Source organism: Mus caroli, unplaced genomic scaffold (assembly GCF_978045245.1).
Source record: "Mus caroli unplaced genomic scaffold, Mus_caroli_1 scaffold_7, whole genome shotgun sequence".
NCBI lineage: Eukaryota > Metazoa > Chordata > Mammalia > Rodentia > Muridae > Mus > Mus caroli.
The window spans coordinates 14331992-14351618 of NW_028227262.1; the positions used below are offsets into that span (position 1 = coordinate 14331992).

Below are 19627 nucleotides of genomic sequence, written 5' to 3' on the forward strand. Positions count from 1 at the left end.
TTCACTTAATGATCTACCCTCTGCTGCTTTCTCATGGATCAGACCATCTTTACTAACGTCATTAGAAGAACACTGCTTTCTGAGGGAACAGACCGTTCTCTTGGGCTTCCTTGGACAGATGGCAAAGCAAGAACACTTGCTTGCTACCTGAGCAAGAGGACCTGAGTTCAGATCCCAACACTCTCGTAACAAGCCAGGTATAACCCCGGTGCTGGGACAAGCATACAGAGGGGCAGAGACAGGAGGGCCACTGGGGCTGGATGACTGAAGTATAACCCTTCAGTCATCCAGCCCCAGTGTCAGGGAATTACTGTGGAAAGTGATAGAGCAGGGCAGCAGATGTCCTCCTCCACCCTCCATATGCCCACCCATGTGCACATACCACACCACACACACACACACTATATATATATATACATATATATATATTCACATAAATGAAACGGAGAAAGAACATTGAACCAAGAGGGGAAAGGTAGAAAGCTCTGAGACTATAGGTCCCTAGGTGGCAACTTATTTGTTAAACTTTCAGCTACTCAGGCAAACCAGGCTCAAGTCTACAGATGCTGAAAGCGACCCTGAGCACATACTCAGGAACCCTTCCAGGCCACCCACAGGAAGCTGAGACTGTGGGGTTTCTAGGAGTGGGAGTGGAGAGCTATGAATAATAGCTTCTACATTCAGGAAGTGGGAAAATAAAATTTCCTACTTAAGATTTGAGGTAGAAGTAATGGCCCATTGTGTTCTGTGTGGGCTCTGTATGACAGTGGAGAATCCTAAGGTCAGGTGTAACTGTATGGCAGAGGTCTTAGTTGTTTAGCCTTCCCTTCTCTGTGTAGGGATGTGGGAAGGGCACAGCCAGCCTTAAAATATTAACATTCTACACAAGTGCTTCAGAGGTTACAAAGGCAGGGAAGAAAACTGAGCAGGGAGGCTAGGGAAAGAATAGAGCAGGGGAGAAATGGGAGGGGGGACTTCATTTCAGTGTGTTTAATTTTTAGAATAAATTTGCCAGAAGAAGGAGAGGATATGGGTTATAATTTGATTAAATTTAGACAATAAGGACAATTGGGTGAGAAAGAGGCCACACAAGACAAGAGCAACTATGTCACTGCATAAGGCGAATTCTCTGGCCTCCCCTTGCCCTTGGAGGAGCAGCACTTTCTACCCATGGGGCAGGAGCCTGCACCATGATGGATGGAGCCGAAGGCAAGCTAGGCCTTCTGAACAAGTCCAACCTAAAGGAGCCTGGAAGGTGAGAAAGATTCCACAACATAGAGAGAGGGGGAGAGGGAGAGGGAGAGGTCCCTAAGACAGGGAGACACAGAGAGTGCACTGAGGACCAAACCCTAGGCCTTGAGCTTGCCAGGCAAGTGTTCAACCCCTGAGCTCAGCCTCCGTCCTCTACATTCCATCCTGAGATTCAAGAGCTCACTGAGAATCCCGACTCAATTCTCATCTTATCATAGCCTCATCTTGTAGTCCCCAGGCAAGATTCCCAGTCTTTTCAAGATTCCCAGTCTTTTCATTAACTTCCAAAGGAATTTCCTGGGTAATCCTGTTAGGGTGGCCACCAGGACCAGTAAAATTATTAGTCGTACTCTCCCCTAAGAAAAAGCAGATTTGCTGTTAGTCAAGAGAAAGCCATGGCCTCTGCGGCAGAAGAAAAGAGAAAGTGAATCAGAAGGAAACATGGAGATCCAAGGCATCTATCTCAAGCCAGCTTGCAGCCATGCACGACGGTAGATGGCAGATCCCCTTTCATGTTCTCAGCCTCTCAAGGATGAAGGCACCGCCTACCTGCCAGGGTCCCACCAATAACTAAGACTCATGAACAGTCCAAAAAAATGAATAAAATGGTAAGCAATTTGTTTTGTGATTAACAAGGTTTGATTTAGTTTGGTTTTCTACATGGGCACTGATCTACATCACTCCAGACTCTCTCCCTATGGAACTCCTCTTATTCTAAATCACACACACACACACACACACACACACACACACACACACACACACACAGAGACACACACACACACACACTTATATGTGCAAATATGTATATATAACCTACTAACTTCATTTAGTTTTGCTTGAATGTGAATGTGTCTGGTGAGGACCACTTGGGATTGGACAACATATGTGGAAGTTTGTCCCTGAAGGCAACTGGTTTTCTCTCTCAGCAGCCATTGGCCATCTGAAGCTCTTCATCTTGGGATGGAACCACGTGGGATTTGCCCTGTCTGCACTGGCGCATCTACTGGCATTGTCATTTTGCTGGTCTTGACCAGGTAAGTGATTTATAAAGCATGAAATACCTTACACAGCTGTGTGAATCAGCTGGGACTAAATGAGTGTGGACACTTCCTGAGGGTCCCCTGGAGATGATGTACCAGACTTGACTTAGAAAGTTAAATGAAAATGCATGGCCAATTAAAATTTTTTCCTAGATGTCCAGAAGCTGTGCTTAGAACTGTGCTGAATTCTACGGGCTGCCTGTGAAAGGATCCTAAGCAAAAGACCCCAGGAAGCATCTGAAGTGACCTTTGAGGCTGGCCTCTAGGGGTTTTGAGTGCTGTGTTTCTAAGCCATTGGAATGGGAGGGAGAGGTGACTGAAAGGACAGGGAGCTTGTGGATCATAGACATCTGGCTACCACACCCTCATCTCCATCCTGTCTGAAATCGCACCCCTGGGGCTGGCCTGAAGCACAGCCCAGACAAGCGGGGGTGTAAAGTGCTTCTCCCGGGACTCACCCCGCACGTCCGTCCATCCTGGGCTTGTTTTCTCTTCTCTGTGTTAATTTTGCTGCATACCTTTCAGCTTCGAGGAGATAAAGCCATGTTGACTTCACAAGCAAGTCCAAGAGACCAAAGAACTCTGGGTCTTGCTCCTGGTAAACTCTAGAGTCACGGCTTCCCCCTTGGATCTGCTTTTTCTCCTGTCAATAAATGAAAATAGAGACACAAACACAGTCTCAAAAATATACCTTAAGGGGGCTAGTAAGGTGGCTCAGCAAGTAAAGGTGCTTGCCATAAAGTCCAGCAACCTGAGGTCAACCCCTAGGGCACACATGGTGGAAAGAAGTATGCAAACCAATAGTGTTACAGCTCCACAGTCTGGTTAAGGGGAAGGTTTCTATTGTAAATATGAGAGAGAACAGCCAGAAACATCGGAAAGAGTCCAGAGCAAAGAGAGAAAGAAGTAGACTGAACATAGCCAGAAAACTGGACCATGCCACCAGAGAAACAGGAGCACAGCAGAGAGAGAGAGAGAGAGAGAGAGAGAGAGAGAGAGAGAGACAGAGACAGAGACAGAGACAGAGACAGAGACAGAGACAGAGACAGAGACACAGAGAGACAGAGACAGAGAGACAGAGATAGACACAGAGAGAGACAGAAACAGAGAGAGAGACAGAAACAGAGAGAGAGACAGAGAGAGAGACAGAGAGAGAAAGAGACAGAGAGAGAAAGAGACAGAGACAGACAGAGACAGACAGAGATAGTCAGAGACAGAGACTAGGGGGCATGTAGGAGAACAGAGACGGGGAGAAGAAAGACAGAGAGAGAGAGAAAAGAGGCAAGATGGAGACAGAGAGAGACTATCGCAGAAATTAGCAGAGTTATAAAGAGTAGCTGAGGGGAGCCTCTGAGCTGGGAAACTTTGGGTAGGAGAGGAGGCCAGAAGAGCTAGGATGCTAGCATGGACCTTGAAAGAAGTAACAGTACTTGTGATACTGAAGAACCCTGGATGACTCTGTGAGAGCTCTGAATGAATAAAGCAGTAAATATGAACATGTCACATCTCGCTTTGCACAATCTAGGTCAACATTAAAATGGATATTGAATATTTTACCTAGCAGGTTAACATTTACCAAGTGTCTTATATTTAATGCCCCAGTTCATAATGAAAGCTTCCTGCAGGCTGGTGCTAGCCAGGCTCTAACTGGTTCCAAAGGATTGGCATCCTTGGTATTGTTGCCCTTGGTTAGCCACTCCACACTGTAGGGCTGACCTGTGTAACCAATAGACTCTGCAAGAATGAGGGGTGCAGTCTCCAGGATTAGAAGATAGCTGATGTCTGTAAGTACTTCAAGTTCCCTCGGAGAAGCCCACATCGTGACAACAGGCAAGAATAGCTAGAAAGAAGAGCAGCCATTCCCCCCAGGGAGCCTTTGGATACCTGCAGTCACTGCCAATCCCATTTGGGTTTTTTGCTTGTTTTATATAATGTCTTTATTGAAATATAATTCACATGCCATATAATTCAGCCACTTAAAAGGCACAGTTTGATGGCATTTTAGAACAGTTACAGATACACGTAAGCCATCAACACCTGTGCCCTTTAGCTGTCAGCTCCTCGTTTCCCCGGCCTGCCTCACAAAGCAACCACCGAACAACTTCTAGATTCATCCCTGTCGATTTGCCACTTAGATATATTTGAAGAAGTGGATTCCTTTAGACTAGGTTTTTCCTTTTCAGTTTATTTGTTATTGTATGTTTGTGTGCATGATTCAAGGAGGCAGACACTTACCTGCCACGGTGTGATTGGCAGTCAGAGGACAGCTTTATCAGACTTCACTCTCCCACTCTAGGTGGGTTCTGGAGAGCCTGGGTCACTAGGCTTGCCTGGGAAACACCTTCACCCGCTGAGTCTTTCCCCTGGGCCAGGGTGCAGTAGTTTCTGACTGATGGGTATTTACCGTTATGTTTTCAAAGTCAGTCTGGGTTATAGCGTGTGTCAGAACCTCGTTTCCTTTCATGGCTGAATAGAATTCTGTCCCCGTTGTTTATACGTGTATTTTGCTTACCCATTCATGGACATTGGGTTGCTTCCAACTTTGGACTATTGTGAACACTGTTACTATAAACACTGGTATACAGGTTTTTATGTGGGCATTTATTCTGACTTCTCTTGGGTAGCTATCCAGAAACTGATGCTGGGTTGTAAAGTAACTTTTATGGGCAGTCACTTGAGGAGCAAACAGTACCGTTTCTCACCTTCACCAGGTCTCTGAGGGCTTCTATTGTTCCGCGTGCCCCATGGTCCCTGTTGAATTTGACTCTCTGTCCTGGCCACCCTGGGTGGTTATGACATTGATTTGCTCTTTCTTGATGACCTACAATGTCTACCGTTTCTTCATGTTCTCTTGGCCGTGTGTATATTTTTTTAAGAGAAATGTCTGCTCAAAGCCTTGCCTCATTGTTAAGATTAGTTGAAATGTATCATTAAATTGTGAATCCTTTATAGCTTCAAGACATTTCCCAAGTATATGACCTGCAAAAATGTTTAAAAATCCACTTCACATATCACCTTTTCTTATATTTTAAGTACTTTAAAAAGATATTTAATGTGGATATTAAGGGAGGGGGTGTTCTACTACATATGTGCAGAGGTCGGAGAACAACCTGTAGGAGTTAGTTCTCTCCTTTAACTGTGTGGGACCCAGGGATCAAATTCAGATGGTGAGGTTGGTTGTAGACACCGTTACCTACTGAGCCATCTTGCTGGCCCATCCCAGCCTCTTCTCATCATTAATAATAATACTTTGGGCAACATAGAATATATTTTAATTATAATGAAATCCAGTTTGTCTTTTTCTTTTATGGCTTATATCTTGGTGTATTTTATTTGATTTGTTACATTGCTTTATTTGTTTATTTGGTTGGTTAGTTGGATGGTTGGAGTGCACAAGTATGTTGGTGTGTGGCTACGTGGGTGTGTGAGTGTGTGCATATGCCAGTGCGTAAGAGAGTACATGTGTGCATATATGCAAAGCCAGAGAACAAATTCTACCACATAGGGCCTGGGTCATGAGGTGTGTCAAAGGGTGCCTTTATCCACTGAGCCAGCCCACATTTCAGTGTTATAGCTAAGAATCCATTACCAAATCCAAAGTCATAAAAATGTAGCCCTGTGTTTTCTTCGAATAGTCTTTTAAACTCTTACATTTAGGTCGCTGACTTGATTAACGGACTCTGCTTTGATTAACTTATATCTGGTGCTAGGTTTGGGGCCGACATTACTCTTTTGCATGTGAATGAAAGTCCAGTGATTTCAGAACCACTGCTGGAAGACCATTCTCTCCCCTGTTGAGTGCCTGCCTTCGATGCTGGAAAATCCCTTCACATGGCTGTACCTCTGGATGTACTTGCTCAGATCCCCCATACTATGCGAGTCTGCAGTGTCTCCATTAGTGCGGTTGGTGCTCTCTTTAAACTAGAACACGTGGGCATCTTCCAACTTTCTTTTTCTTTTTACCAAGATAGCTTTGACTATTCTGGCTCCTTGCAAATCCATCTTTACAAATTCTAAACTCAGCAGTTTCAACAAAGATGCTGTGATTTGGACAGGACTTTCATTGAATCTACACACTATCTTAGTTAGAGGATATTAATGTCTTGTTAATTCAACTAAGTCTTACCCACAAACATGGAGTGATTTCTCTTTATTTATTTAGATCCTGTTCAACAATATCTTGTATTTTTCAAACTATGGTTTTCATAATTTTTTGTAAAAATTTGTTCTTGATATTTTAATTTTAGCACTAAAAAAAATTTGAGCTTTAGGAGTTACTCATTGAGGTATACAAAAATACAAAACTGTGTGTTCCCGCGGCTGCAGAGGTTGTGTGGTCACGGCCAGTTCTCAGCGCAGCACGCGCCTTCAGCACCCAACCGCCACTCCAGCCTCTCACCATGCCTACAGACATGAGCTTGTGGACCGGGCCGCTGAGCCTCCACGAAGTAGACGAGCAGCCCCAGCACCTACTGCGGGTCACCTACACGGAGGCGGAAGTGGGCGAGCTGGGCCAAGTGCTGACGCCCACCCAGGTTAAGCACAGACCCAGCAGCATTTCATGGGATGGCCTTGACCCAGGGAAACTCTACACCTTGATCCTCACAGACCTGGATGCTCCCAGTAGGAAGAAACCCGTGTACAGGGAATGGCACCATTTTCTGGTGGTCAACATGAAAGGCAACGACATCAGCAGTGGGAATGTCCTCTCGGATTACGTGGGTTCCGGACCTCCCAAGGGCACTGGCCTCCATCGCTATGTCTGGCTGGTGTACCAGCAGGACAAGCCACTGAGATGTGACGAACCCATCCTCACCAACCGGTCTGGAGACCATCGTGGGAAGTTCAAAACTGCAGCCTTCCGCAAGAAGTATCACCTGGGAGCCCCGGTGGCCGGCACGTGTTACCAGGCAGAATGGGACAGCTATGTACCAAAGCTGTACAAACAGCTGTCTGGGAAATAGGAGGATCACTTGATGATCATGGCCACTCCTGCCATATTATTATCGGGTTCAGCAATGAGTGGCATGTCTTTCCTTTTCCCATTCCCACCTGCGCAAGGGATTCTTGAGCTGTTGTAGGGAGGTAGTTTAGGATGGCTTTTTCTCACCCTAAAGATTCCAACTAGTTGCACCCAGTTGGTTTTGATCAAACTTAAGGTCCATCTGGTGGAGATTTGGCACTGTGATGGACTCGGTATATTGTTAATAAAAGAACAGTAACTCTGAAAGTAAAAAAGGCAAAATCCAAGTGAAAAGACCGGGCCTACAGGAAGAAAGCAAGGACTGGCCTCTGCCTCTGTTCTGAATCAGGAGCTGTGCACAGTGGTTCCAGTTCGCGGAGTTGTTTGAAGGTCCTGTCTCCCACCTGCACACCCAGAGACTTTGTATCTGGGTGATCCTAGGCATACAGCTGGACAAGTATCTGTGTCTTATGCCTCCATTAAAGAGCAGAGCTCTGTTAAGAAGCAATCAGGAAGACGCCTCCGCTGTGTGCTGACTTGGCATGAGCCCGGCTGCAGTCCTGAACAAAAATAGTTATTCTGGGAGTTGTTTACATTAATTCTGTTTGCTTATTGGCAAATTAAAAAATTAAAGCAAAACACAAACTATATGATGAATTCTTGTGTTGTTGATCTTATTGAACTCATTTGTTGGATCTTAATTGTTTCACTACTTTAGTTGGTTGGTGGGTTTATTAAAACGTTTCTGAGGTTTTATTAGTTTCTTTATTATTGTTGTTTTGTTTAAAATAGTGTCTCCTGTAGCCCAGGCTAGTCTCCAAGTTCTGACCTTCCTACTTCTATCCCCCTAGTGCTGGGATTGTAGGCATGTACCAACATGCTTGTTGGTTTTGTGGGGGTTTCTCTTGGGTTTCTCTTGTTTTTCTTTGGTTTTTGAGTCAGAGTGTGGTGGTTTGAAAACGCTTGGCCCAGGGAGTGGCACTATTAAGAGGTATTGTCTTATTGGAGTAGGTATGGTCTTGTTGGAGGAAGTGTGTCACTATGGAGGTGGACAATGAGACCCTGCTCCTAACCATGTAGGACCCAGCCTTCTGGTGGACTTCAGATGAAGATGTAAAACTCTCAGCTCCTCCTGCACCATGACTGCCTTGATGCTGCCATGCTCCCACCTTGATGATAATGGTTTGAACCTCTAAACCTATAAGCCAGCCCCAATTAAATGTCTTTACAAGAGTTGCCTTGGTCATAGTGTCCATGGTAGCCATGGTCATGTTTACAGAAGTAAAACCCTAACTAAGACACAGGATCTGCTATATTAGCCTGTTATGCATATGTAGCCCAGAATGGCCTTGAACTCACAGCAATTCTCCAGACTTAGCTTGCTAAGTGCTAAGTTATAGAGCTAGATGATAACAACTGTTTTTTTCTTGATTGTGTGTGTGTGTGTGTGTGTGTGTGTGTGTGTGTGTGTGTGTGTGTGTAAAAGACCATTCCTTCTGTGAATAGGGATGGTTTTCTTTCTCTTTGATCCAGCTCCTGTCTGGTTGTCCTAACCAGATCCACTAATAGAATCTGAGCTCAAAAGAGCCAGGACAGCATCTTTGTCATGTGTCTGACCTTCTATGGAACCATCCAATCTCTTCTCTTAATGTGATGCTTACCCTGGGTTTTCAGAGATGCCTTGTACCTTGTTGAGGAAGTTTCCATCTAGTCCTGGTTTGCTAATTACTAGATCCCCAAAGTGTGTCGATTTGTGAAGTGTTTTCTCTGCACCTGTTGGGATGATCACACCATTTTTATTCCCTTGATTACTGAGTTGCATCCATTAGGTCACAAATGTGAACCATGTGACCTTACAGGAGATCCAGAGCCACAACTGCCCTGCCAATGGGCTCCTTACGTTGGAGTTCTCAGCCCACAGAATTTGTATGTGACAAATGCTTGTCTGTTTATAAGACACGGATTTTTCAGGGTAATTTTTAATACAGCAAAAGTTCACTACCCTTACACTGCTGTCACTGGTTTATAGATGGGGAAACTGAGACTCAAGTGTCTAACTGTCTCCTAAGCTCATCCTGGGTTAGAATATATGTGATCTATTTGAACTTGGTCTTCTGGCTTAATTAGCAAGATTCCTTCACACAATCTACCACCTTCAACAGCTCAGCCCAAGTTTATTACACATTGTAGTTTGTGGCTTGGCAGGTTCATCTTCCAGGGATACATGGCTGGAGTGCCAGTAGGGACTAAAGAGTATGCCTCGGCTCACAGTGGCATCTTTCTGAAAGAAATGCTTCCTTTTCAAAACTTCCCAAAGCCACAGTCTGATGGCCAAGCCCCGGAGGCTGCTGCCTTTCAACTCTTCACAAGGGTTCTGTATAAAGTCCAAATGATATAAGTAAAAAGGGCCATCTTTTCAACCATTCCTAGTTTTAAATGATGGTCAAGCAATATGCATCAATGTGACTCATCACAGACAAAAATGTAAATCTGTAAGATTCATTAGCACGCCTCTCTAGTCTCTTTACCATTACCCATGCTCCCTTGGCCACATCCGTTTCTTCCCTCGACCCTGGTTCTTAGGAAACAGAAGAATCAGGGGGAAAAAAATCTCCTCGAGGCTGGGAAAGTAACTGAGCACAGCTTTCTTCCTACCCTTCCTGTCTCAAAAAGCAAAATGCAGACCAATAGAGGAAGACACCAAAAGCAGCCCTTACTTCTGGCTAATATCCACTTATCAATGAGTACATATCATGTGTGAGCTGAAGGGGTTTGCAGCCCCATAGGAGGAATAACAATATAAACTAACCAGTAGCCCCAGAGCTCCCAGGGACTAAACCACCAACCAAAGAGTACACATGGTGGGACTCATGGCTCCAGCTGCATTTGTAGCAGAGAATGTACTAGTTGGTCATCAGTGGTAGGAGAGACCCTTGGTCCTGTGAAGTCTCTATGCTCCAGTGTAGGTGAATACCAGGACCAGGAAATGGGAGTGGGTGGGTTGTTGAGCAGGGATGGGGGATAGGAGAAGGGGGGTTTTGGGGAGGAAACCAGGAAAGAGAATAACATTTGAAATGTAAATAAAGAAAACATCTAATAAAAAATAAAGATCAAAAAAAAAAAAAAAGAGCAGCCCTTGCCCTTAACATATGCATGCACAGGAACACACATCCATGAGCATGCATGCATACTCTATGCACACACACACACATACACACACACACACACACACACACACACACACACACGGTCTTCTGATAACTAGTTGAGTGCCTGCTGTATGCTAGTACTTGACTGGATGCTCTATTGCGTATCATGAACATCATTAATGTTCATGGATGTGGGAGCCATGTATCTCTTCCCCATTTTACAAATTTGTGTTACAGATAGAAAGTCTACTGAAAAGGGAGGGGGAAACTATCGAAGTCACACAGAATAAATCGTGAAACAGATATCAGCACTCAGGTCTATCAAACTCTAATTCAAACACCGGCTCTATGACCTCTCTGTTCTATCTTAATAACATGTCTGGAAATGTCTGTGGTGATTTGAATGAAAATGGCCCCCACAGGCTTCATAGGGAGTGGCAATATTAGGAGGTGTGCCCTTGTGGGAGTAGGTGTGGCTTTATTGGGTAAAATAAGACAGATATCCATTCCTCTTAACAGTGTAGTATTTACCAGGTTGTTACTGTGTATCAGATATGTGCTAGGCCTATAGCATTAAGAATTGTAAGTATATTCCCTTACTTCATAGAGCTTTTTAAACTGGCCTTTTTGCTTACACACACACACACACACACACACACACACACACATTCAAACATAAACATGTACGAACACACAGCACAACTCAAAGCACACGGTTTCCTGAGTGTGCTAGGTTTCCTAGGTTTCTTTGTTATCATGATAAAACACTCTTATTATGACCAAAAGCAGTTCAGGGGAAGAAAGGCTTCTACTTCCAGGTCTCAGCCCATCATTAAGGGAAGGACCCAAGCAAGAACTTGAAGCAGAAGCCACAGGAGAACATTGATTCCTGACTTGCTTTTGGGCTCATGATGAGTTTGCTTTCCTATACAGCCCAAGACCACTTTGTAAGGGAATGATGCTGCCCACAGTGGGCTGGGCCACCTGATGTTCCACAAACACACCCACAAGCCAATCTGATCTAGGCAGTTACTCAATAGAAGCTTTTCTCTAAAGTGACTCAAGGCTGTGTAAAGTAGGAAAGTGTAGGAGTTGGTTCTGATGCTAAGGTCTTGTTCCCCAACTGTCTCTTAATCAATCAATAAAAATGCCAGGGGCCAACTGCTGGGCAAAAGGAAAGAGGACTTCCGGGTCCCTGCAGACAGGCTAAGGGATGCAAGAGGAGGAAGGGGGTTTTCAACGTTTCAGAAGAAAAGGTGACCAGCCGTGTGAGACCTTGGGAGGAATGGCTTTAGGCCACTTGCCCAGGTGGGAGATTAGAAATGCAACTAGGGTGATGGCAGTTGTGGGTTGCTGAACAAGGAGATGGTAACTGAGCAACTAAAGCTGAGGGCAGATTTAGGGTGCTGAATTAAGAGTATTGGGATGGGAATGCTAGCCAAGGGAGGTTAGAAGTGCCCAGCAATTGAGCCAATAAGGCAGGTTGAAAAATAAGCTAGTGTGTGTGTGTGTGTGTGTGTGTGTGTGTGTGTTTCATCCGCAGATCTGAGAGAACCTGGGTGGGGCACGGTATGCCTGGAGCATAAAGCAAGGTAGCAAAAACTACATGCAACAGTAAAGAAACTGTGCACACAGCTCTCGCTGAAACCCCTGCAGCGAAAGGCTCTGTTGCTTAGGAATGGGATTCAAAACTTTTTCTCACCAGACCATACACAAATATGCCTCCAAGCAACTACCTAGGGACTGCAGTCTTCAGAGAGGCTGGAACTATTTTTCTTACAGAAGGGTATAGCTGGAAGAAAGACAGTGAGAAGAGACAGCTCTCAGGAAAGCTCGGCGTGGACTCAGGGATAGCTGCTGGCTATTGCTACAGTTATAGTAAGGAACCTCAGAGGGTGACAGAGTTTAGGTTCATTTCAGAGCAACATGAAGAAAGAATTAATGGGCCACCCACACCCTTATCTGAACCTACAATGTCTGCAGAACTGAGCAACAAAGTTCAACCAAATGGCCTTTTCCTTGCAAGCTTTTGGTGCCAAGATCCCTTGTGGCCCAATTGTAACTCAATACAGAAGCCAAGGAAATTAAATGGAATTTGGGGAACTTGATCCTGGTGTGCTAGGAGCTGAGGGCAGAAATATTTGTGTTGATAAAAGCAGGACTTGGGTCTGTTTGCTAAGGTACTTCGCTCTCCCTGTCAGCTGATATTACAGGGTTAGGCTGGTTTCAGGCCCCTAGGAAAGAACAAAGCTGTCCAGGACCCTCACAGTGCACCCTACAGAGACTAACAGTTGACAGTCCCTCTGTAAGACAGGCAAACTGTACAAACTAACCAGGAGAACTGGTTAGACGACAACGGGATTGGAAACCCTGGGAAAGAAACTGATGTAGAGTACAGATAAGGCAGCCATGCAGACAGTGTCTGTGAAAAGGAGACACAGAAAAGTCGTGAAGCATGTGAAACCACCCCACTCTTCATAACTCAGGGATCTGAAAGTCTTGGGAAAAGATTCTGAACGACGAGTTAAACAAGGCAGAAAGGTGGTCAGTGTGGCGTTAGTGGTGATGACAGCCAACTGCACTGCCAAGACACTTGGGGTTAGGCAATCGCTAGGGAACAGAGACAACTCAGTCTACTAAGTGCTTCCCTTGCAAACTTGAGGACCTAAATTTGAGCCCCAGAACCCATGTGAAAATGACAGGGCATGGTGGTGAGCCACTGCGTTACCAGCACTGGGGAGACAAAGAAGACACAGGAGGAGGAGGAGAACTAGAGGAGGAGGAGATGGAGGGAAGAGGTGTCACTGTCCCTTGGTTTACTTGAGTTTAGTTGAACTCAGTGCCAGGTAGAGAGGACGGCATGTCTGAGGGTGAGACATGAAAATGACCTCTGGTCTCCACATGCATGTGCACACACACACACACACACACACACACACACACACAAACACTCACCCACACACACATGCCTGCACACAGACATTTAAAAACTAAAGGAAGAATTAAGGCATGAGTGAAGCCTGCCTTTGTATGTACCCATGAGAGTGTTTCCCGACAGGATTAACCAAGGAGGGCAGACCTGCCCTGAATGAAGGAGGACAATGCCACATACCAGGAGCAGCACGGAATAGGGAGGAGAAAGGAGAAAGCAAGTAGAAGATTGGCATTCCCCTTACTCTGTTTCCTGGTCTACCGTGGCATCAGCAGCATCTGCCACACATTCTTACTGCCATGCCTTGACCTGCTCCATCATGCCTTCCTTATCACGATGGCTGGCACTCTCAAAATGTGAACCAGAGCTACCACTTCACCCTTAAATTGCTTCTTGTCAGGTTTTTTGGTCGTGACAATGAAAAAACAGTGCTGAAAACAGACAGAGGACAGTAGGATGAGTAAGTAGATAGAAAGGTGATTAGATAGATAGATAGATAGATAGATAGATAGATAGATAGATAGATAGATAGATAGATAGATAGATGAAAGTAAAACGGAGAGGGAGAGGAGATAGAAAGAATAGCTTGAGGAAACACCATTGGGCAGCAAGATCACTGCAGTAGGAGTTAAATGCCTTCTCGTTTGTGCTGCCACTGGTCCTGATGTGAACCTAGCCTGTAAGATTCTCCTTTTCTCAATCTGGTGATGCTCCGAGTGAGTTAAGCTATCTCGAAGGACCTCTCATCCCAACACTAGTTGGTTCTCTGACTGTGAGAAAGGCCCAGAAGGAGCCCATGGTTGCCTACAACAGGCTTGGTACCGTCCCTCATCTCTTCCTCGTGGGAACATGATTCTTCATTTGCATGTAAGGCGAGGCCTGATAGGTCCTTGCCATGCTAGCAGGACCATGCGACCAAGCACAGAGAGTGACGCAGAAACAAAATCAGCACCAGGACTCCAAAGTCTACACTAAGCCTTGTTATACTACTATTAATACCTCGTACTAATAATACTTGTTAGTACTAAGCTAGTGCCCAAGCCTGTCAATACACAGAGCTCACTGTTCCAGGGTCAGACATGTGGGCTGGTGTTTTCCATACATTCTCACTTCCATACATCCGCACAAGCTTTGCAAAAATGGAACTATGTATCATTCTCAGTTTACAAATAGGAAACTCGAGGCCAGCTGCTTCCCAGGGCTAACTGGACATTTGGTCACAGGCAATAGCAAAAGCCAACTTCAACACCCACCCCATGTTGTGAAAGGGGGCACAGTGGAAATTCTGCTGCTGTCAGGAGACCTACAAGGGATTGAAGAGAAGCTGTGAATGCACCGAGATGCATTGTGTAGCTTACAGGTGTAAGAACGGGGACACTGAGTAATGTCACAGAGAGACTAGATACACGCACCACCGATAAGGAGTGGTGACTCCAAGGGTCAGAGGCTAAGCAGACTGAAAAACAACTCCCCTGAGAAATGGTGAAATAAGTCCCTGACCAGGGAAAGATAAACAGTCTGCACCCCCCCCCCAGACAGATGGAGGGAGGCAATTGAGCAAGATAAGTGGTCAGAAATTCCTGCCAAGTGTCCCACAGTTTTTCTGTGTTGCTCCATAGTCCTACTACTGTGTGACTTTGAGGAGCAGGCAAGCTGAGGGTGAGTTGGGATTGAGCCCAAGATCTCATGTCTACTGGGCAAGTTGTCTATCACAGAAGTACCTTCCCAGCCCCCCCTCCCTTTTTTTAGATCGTGGGAGGGAAGAAGTGTCTAGGTGTGGGATGTGTAGCATGTGTTTGTGTTCAGATAGGAAGTGTACACACATGTATGGAGGCTGGAGATCAACAGTGGTCTTTTTCAATCTTAACCTTAGCACTTGGGGGTGGTACCAGGAAACCTGGAGCTCATTGGTTCTCTAGACTAGCATGTATGCAAGCCGTGGGGATCATCTTGTCACAGCCGCCCCAGGACTGGGACTCAGTGCTGCTCCCAGCTCTTTGTATAGGTGCTGGGGGATCTAGAGGCTGCACAGCAAGTATTGTATTGACTGAGCCATCTCTCTAACCCGCTCAGCCCCCTTTTTCCTTTAGGGAGGGAGGAGGGAGGAGACCTTGTCTCACTAAGCTAGCCTTGAGTTCACTTGGTAGTCCATGATGGCTTGGAAAGTTTGATCCTCCTGCTTCAGCCTCTCTGCTAGGCTGGAGGCTCCTGAGGTTGCTGGGACAGATCTTGTACACTGCTAACTTCCTGGTGTAAATCTCAAAGGGAGTCAGAGAAGCTGAGTGCAGACTCTCTCCATTCCCATGTCTGAGGTTCTCTTACCTCCGTGTCTGTTCAGGTTCCTTGTGAAGAGAGACAGGGGCCCTGACTCAGTGTCCCAGAGATCCATTTTCCCTGGTGCCTGGAACCTTTCTGTTCTTCTACGGGACTTCTGCAATCCCAGTCTTTCCTTCTGCTCTCCCATCCTTGTGTCTTGTTCCTTCCGAATCCCCATCTCCTTCCTCTCATCACTAGGCAATTATAGCAGCAGGAACCAGGAAGTGTCACTGTGCTCAGAGAGGATGTGGAAAGGCTATTCCACAGAAGGAAGAAGCCAAACCACTGAAAAAGCAGATGATCGAAGATGCGCTGCCTGGTGAGTGTAGCAGATTCAACTACTATTTGCTGCAAGAAAAGAAGGGAGGGGAGGGAGGGTGTCCTGATCTGAGGATTTTAAACCTGTGCACCACACTCAGGACTGGCCGGCAGCAATTGGGGGAGAGAAGGAACTTTTAATAAAATGAATCAGATGCCATTGAAGCTGAGGACCCTGGTAGCCTCTCTGCCTCGTTCTACAGCCATTGCTCTCTCCAGTGAGTGGGCCTACCCCACTTCCTGTACCTGGGCTTCCTAAGAAGATCTTCCACCAATGAAGTCACTTTATCCATATGCATCTTCTTCTCTCACTGCCTTTGATTGGAGTTATACGAATGTTATCTGCCTCTGGAATCAAAAGATAACTTGAAGAGTGCTTGTTAAACTCTGTTGTTTGTTCCCTGAGGGCCACTTCCCATTCTTCCACACTTGACCTTGAGAGGCTTTGAACTGAGGTACCCTGGCTTCCCTGCAGCTTAAGCTTTGGGCTACCATGAGCACAGACCACAGAAGTCGAGGATGAACGACTGGAGGGTGGGAAGCGAGGGATCTGCACATTCCTTCCTTCCCACCCCATAGCTATAGTTCCATAAGATTTAATGGTCATTCCTCTCCTTTCCTGTTTAGCCTGAAAGGTGGTGTTTTCTACCATTGCCTGTGTATTGTCTTTAAAAAAAAAAAAAGGCTTGGTCCACTCTGCACCCCAGGCTGGCCTAGAACTCGTCGTGTAGATCAGGCTCACCCTATATGGTTTTGTGAAGTTCACTGCACTTCCTGTCATGAGATGACTCACTTAGTGTGGATGGACAGTGCTCTAGACATCTACCAGCTTCATGGGATAGTGAACCCTGCATCTCTCTCCATCTTTCTCTCCGGGTCTCTATAGCCCTTCACTGCAGAACCACCTCCCACCATCTTCTAGCTCCCACCTGATTTTTCTTGGGTCCTACCAAAAGCAACTAATACATCTTCAAGTTTAGACTTAGACATCCTTCCTTCAAGCCTAGCCTTGTAGGACATGCCTGTGACGAATGCCAGCAATCAGGAAGCAGAGGAAGGAGGATTGCTGCAAATTCAAGGTCATCCTGGTATACAAAGTTAGTTCTAGGCCAGCCAGAGATACACCACTACATTAGGTCTCCAAAAATCCAAGGGAGGGAGGAAGGAAGAGAAGGAGGGATGGAGGGAGGGGGGGAGGGAGGGAGGGAGGGAGGGAGGGAGGGAGGGAGGGAGGGAGGGAGGGAGGGAGGGAGTAAGAAAGTAAAGAGGGAGAAGAGGAAAGTAGATCTATTGCTACATAAATATGACTTCTAGGAAACACTGGGTCTTACCTCAATGATGGAGTGGATAAAGTCATTAGAGTGGCAGGAAAGAGTCAGTAAATCAAGCATCTTGTAAGAACCTGCAGAGGCTGGGAGTGGTGGTGCACGCCTTTGATTCTAGCACTCAGGTGGCAGAGGCAGGCAGATCTCTGAGTTCAAGGCCAATCTGGTCTGTAGAGTGAGTTCAGAACTACACATAGAAACCCTGTCTCAAGAGAAAAAAAAAGGAGAGAGAGAGAGAGAGAGACTTCCTACAGAGTACTGCTCATTGTTTAAGCATAGCATCACCTTGTGAATGTCTATCTACAGATACAGTCATCGATGATGCTTTTGATTGGCGTGAAGGAGGAGAAGCTTAGTCACAATAGTGCTTGACTTGAGTCAAGGGTGGTGACTAGCAGGTAATGAGGTCATGTGGGCAGGAGTGGGGACAGTGCCCACAGACTAGGAAGAGTCCTGAAAAGAAACAGGATGGTTGAATATTTACACAGAACTGGCCTGTTCCCACCCTTTCCGCTTTCCACTTCAGCCACCATGACTTCCCCTCATGGATGGCTTCCTCCTCGGTCTCTTTCCTCCCTGCCCTTTCCTCGGTCTCCACATTTATTCTATGTAGGTTACAGAGGAAATGCATGCTCACTGTCATCAGAGAGCGTACCGGACACTTCTTGGGTCAGATGCAGACAGCTACAGGCTGTTTCCTGTCTTTAGGGAACCAGAGAACGTTCTTTCAGAAGGGCCTTGACATTCAGGTGGGCACGATGCGGATGAAATCCTGACAGGCGAGATCCACTCGTGGTGACGGTGAGATCCACTCGTGGAGATGGTCACAAACAATCTGGAGGACCATCGTGGCAACAAACAGAGTGCACTTTCCTCTCCTTAGCGCTCCTGCAAGAACTGAGAGTCAGATCATAGCGATTAGATCTTTGGAACAGGGCGAGCGACTTTGCTTGGGATCCTAACATTGATATGGATTGTGCAGGAGAGAAAGATGGGTGTCTCCACCCTCCGATCTCACACAGCACCAGGCTCTTGCTCTTGGCAGTTGTAAGGGAGGCTGCCAGTGGTCCACTGTATTGTCTGTCTTCTCGCCTCTTGATTGAAGAGATGACATCACCAGAATTCCAGTCAATACTCAAAGCTTCCGAGGCAGTGGCTGGGTACCACTCTCCCACCTCATTGTCTCCCTTTTTTCTGTAGCTTAGAATTTGGATGTAATTGCTAGAGATGGTGCAACCTCTCTAGGGGCTATGGGATGAAACCCACACAGATAACAGTGTTAGGACTGAAGTCTGAGGCTCTAAGTAGTTGACTGAATGTACCAGGCCTAAACTGCTTTTCTTGCTTACAGGTGAAGAGAAAACAAATTTCTATCTTGTTTAAAATACTGTTTGTTTTAATGCTTTGTTATGTGTGGCTGGATCCATCAAAGCATCTTTTCAGGGGCTTTGAGTGTAACAAGTTAAGTTATATTGAATAAATTCTGGAAAGTCCACCGTTCCTTCATTAATCTCTCTAGAGATATCTAACCACAAAAAATTCTCTTTCCCTTTCTTTCTGGGACCTTGAAGACTGCAGTTCCATGTTCCCTTAGTGTGTCCACTTCACACTGGATGACAAAATAAAAAATGGAATGTCACCACTATTTCCAATCCCCGGGCAGGGGTTTCTGGGAACAGCCAAACCATGAACTCACTATTGAGCCGAAATACAAGACTGTGTAACCCAAGTCCACGGAGAGGTTAGGAGGGATTCCACGTGTCCAGAGTCCTTGCTGATGCTTCAGTGGGAAGAGGCTCAGGAAACAGAAGTCTGCCCTTGTCTTTGGCTAGAAAACAGACATGGAAGCCAGCAAGGCACTTTTGAAGAGAGCACATCTGGCCATTTCAGGAAGTAGCAGGGGAGAGAAGGGAGGGGTGCAAAGAAGGGAGGGTGGGCAGCGGTCCCGATCTCTCTTCTCTGTGCCAGCCGTGTGATGTGCTTCAAGTCCAGCATGGCTTCCACTACCTTCATCCTCCAAGCCAACACAAACTCCAGATTACTGCCTGAATAAGTCTGTGGGCTGCTCACTGTGTTAGAAAGCTCAGCCTGCAAGATGTGGTGCCATACACTTTTAATCCCAGCACAGGGGAAGCAGAGGCTAGAGGATCTCTGAGTTTGCTCTCAGCCTAATCCACAGGATGAATTTCAGACCAGACCAGCCGGGGCTCCACAGTGAGACCCTGTCTCTCAAGTAACTAATTGATAAATTAAAAAGAAAAAAAGTCCAACCCCAGCCTGCATCAATTCAAATGACACCTCCATAGTGAAGCCTTCCAGATTTCCTCAGG

At 46.0% G+C, this 19627-nt stretch overlaps 1 protein-coding gene across 1 annotated transcript; it reads left to right on the forward strand.

Annotated features, from left to right (window-relative positions):
- The first annotated feature begins 6675 nt into the window (after positions 1-6675).
- Positions 6676-7891, forward strand: LOC110296724 (phosphatidylethanolamine-binding protein 2). The gene has a single exon (XM_021165473.2). It carries the CDS (start codon positions 6695-6697, stop codon positions 7256-7258), a length of 564 nt encoding a protein of 187 aa, XP_021021132.1. The 5' UTR covers positions 6676-6694; the 3' UTR covers positions 7259-7891.
- Positions 7892-19627: the final 11736 nt, after the last annotated feature.

Excerpts from the sequence above, each read along its gene's own strand:
- LOC110296724 (XM_021165473.2), top strand. The coding sequence starts at position 6,695 with ATGCCTACAGACATGAGCTTGTGGACCGGGCCGCTGAGCCTCCACGAA.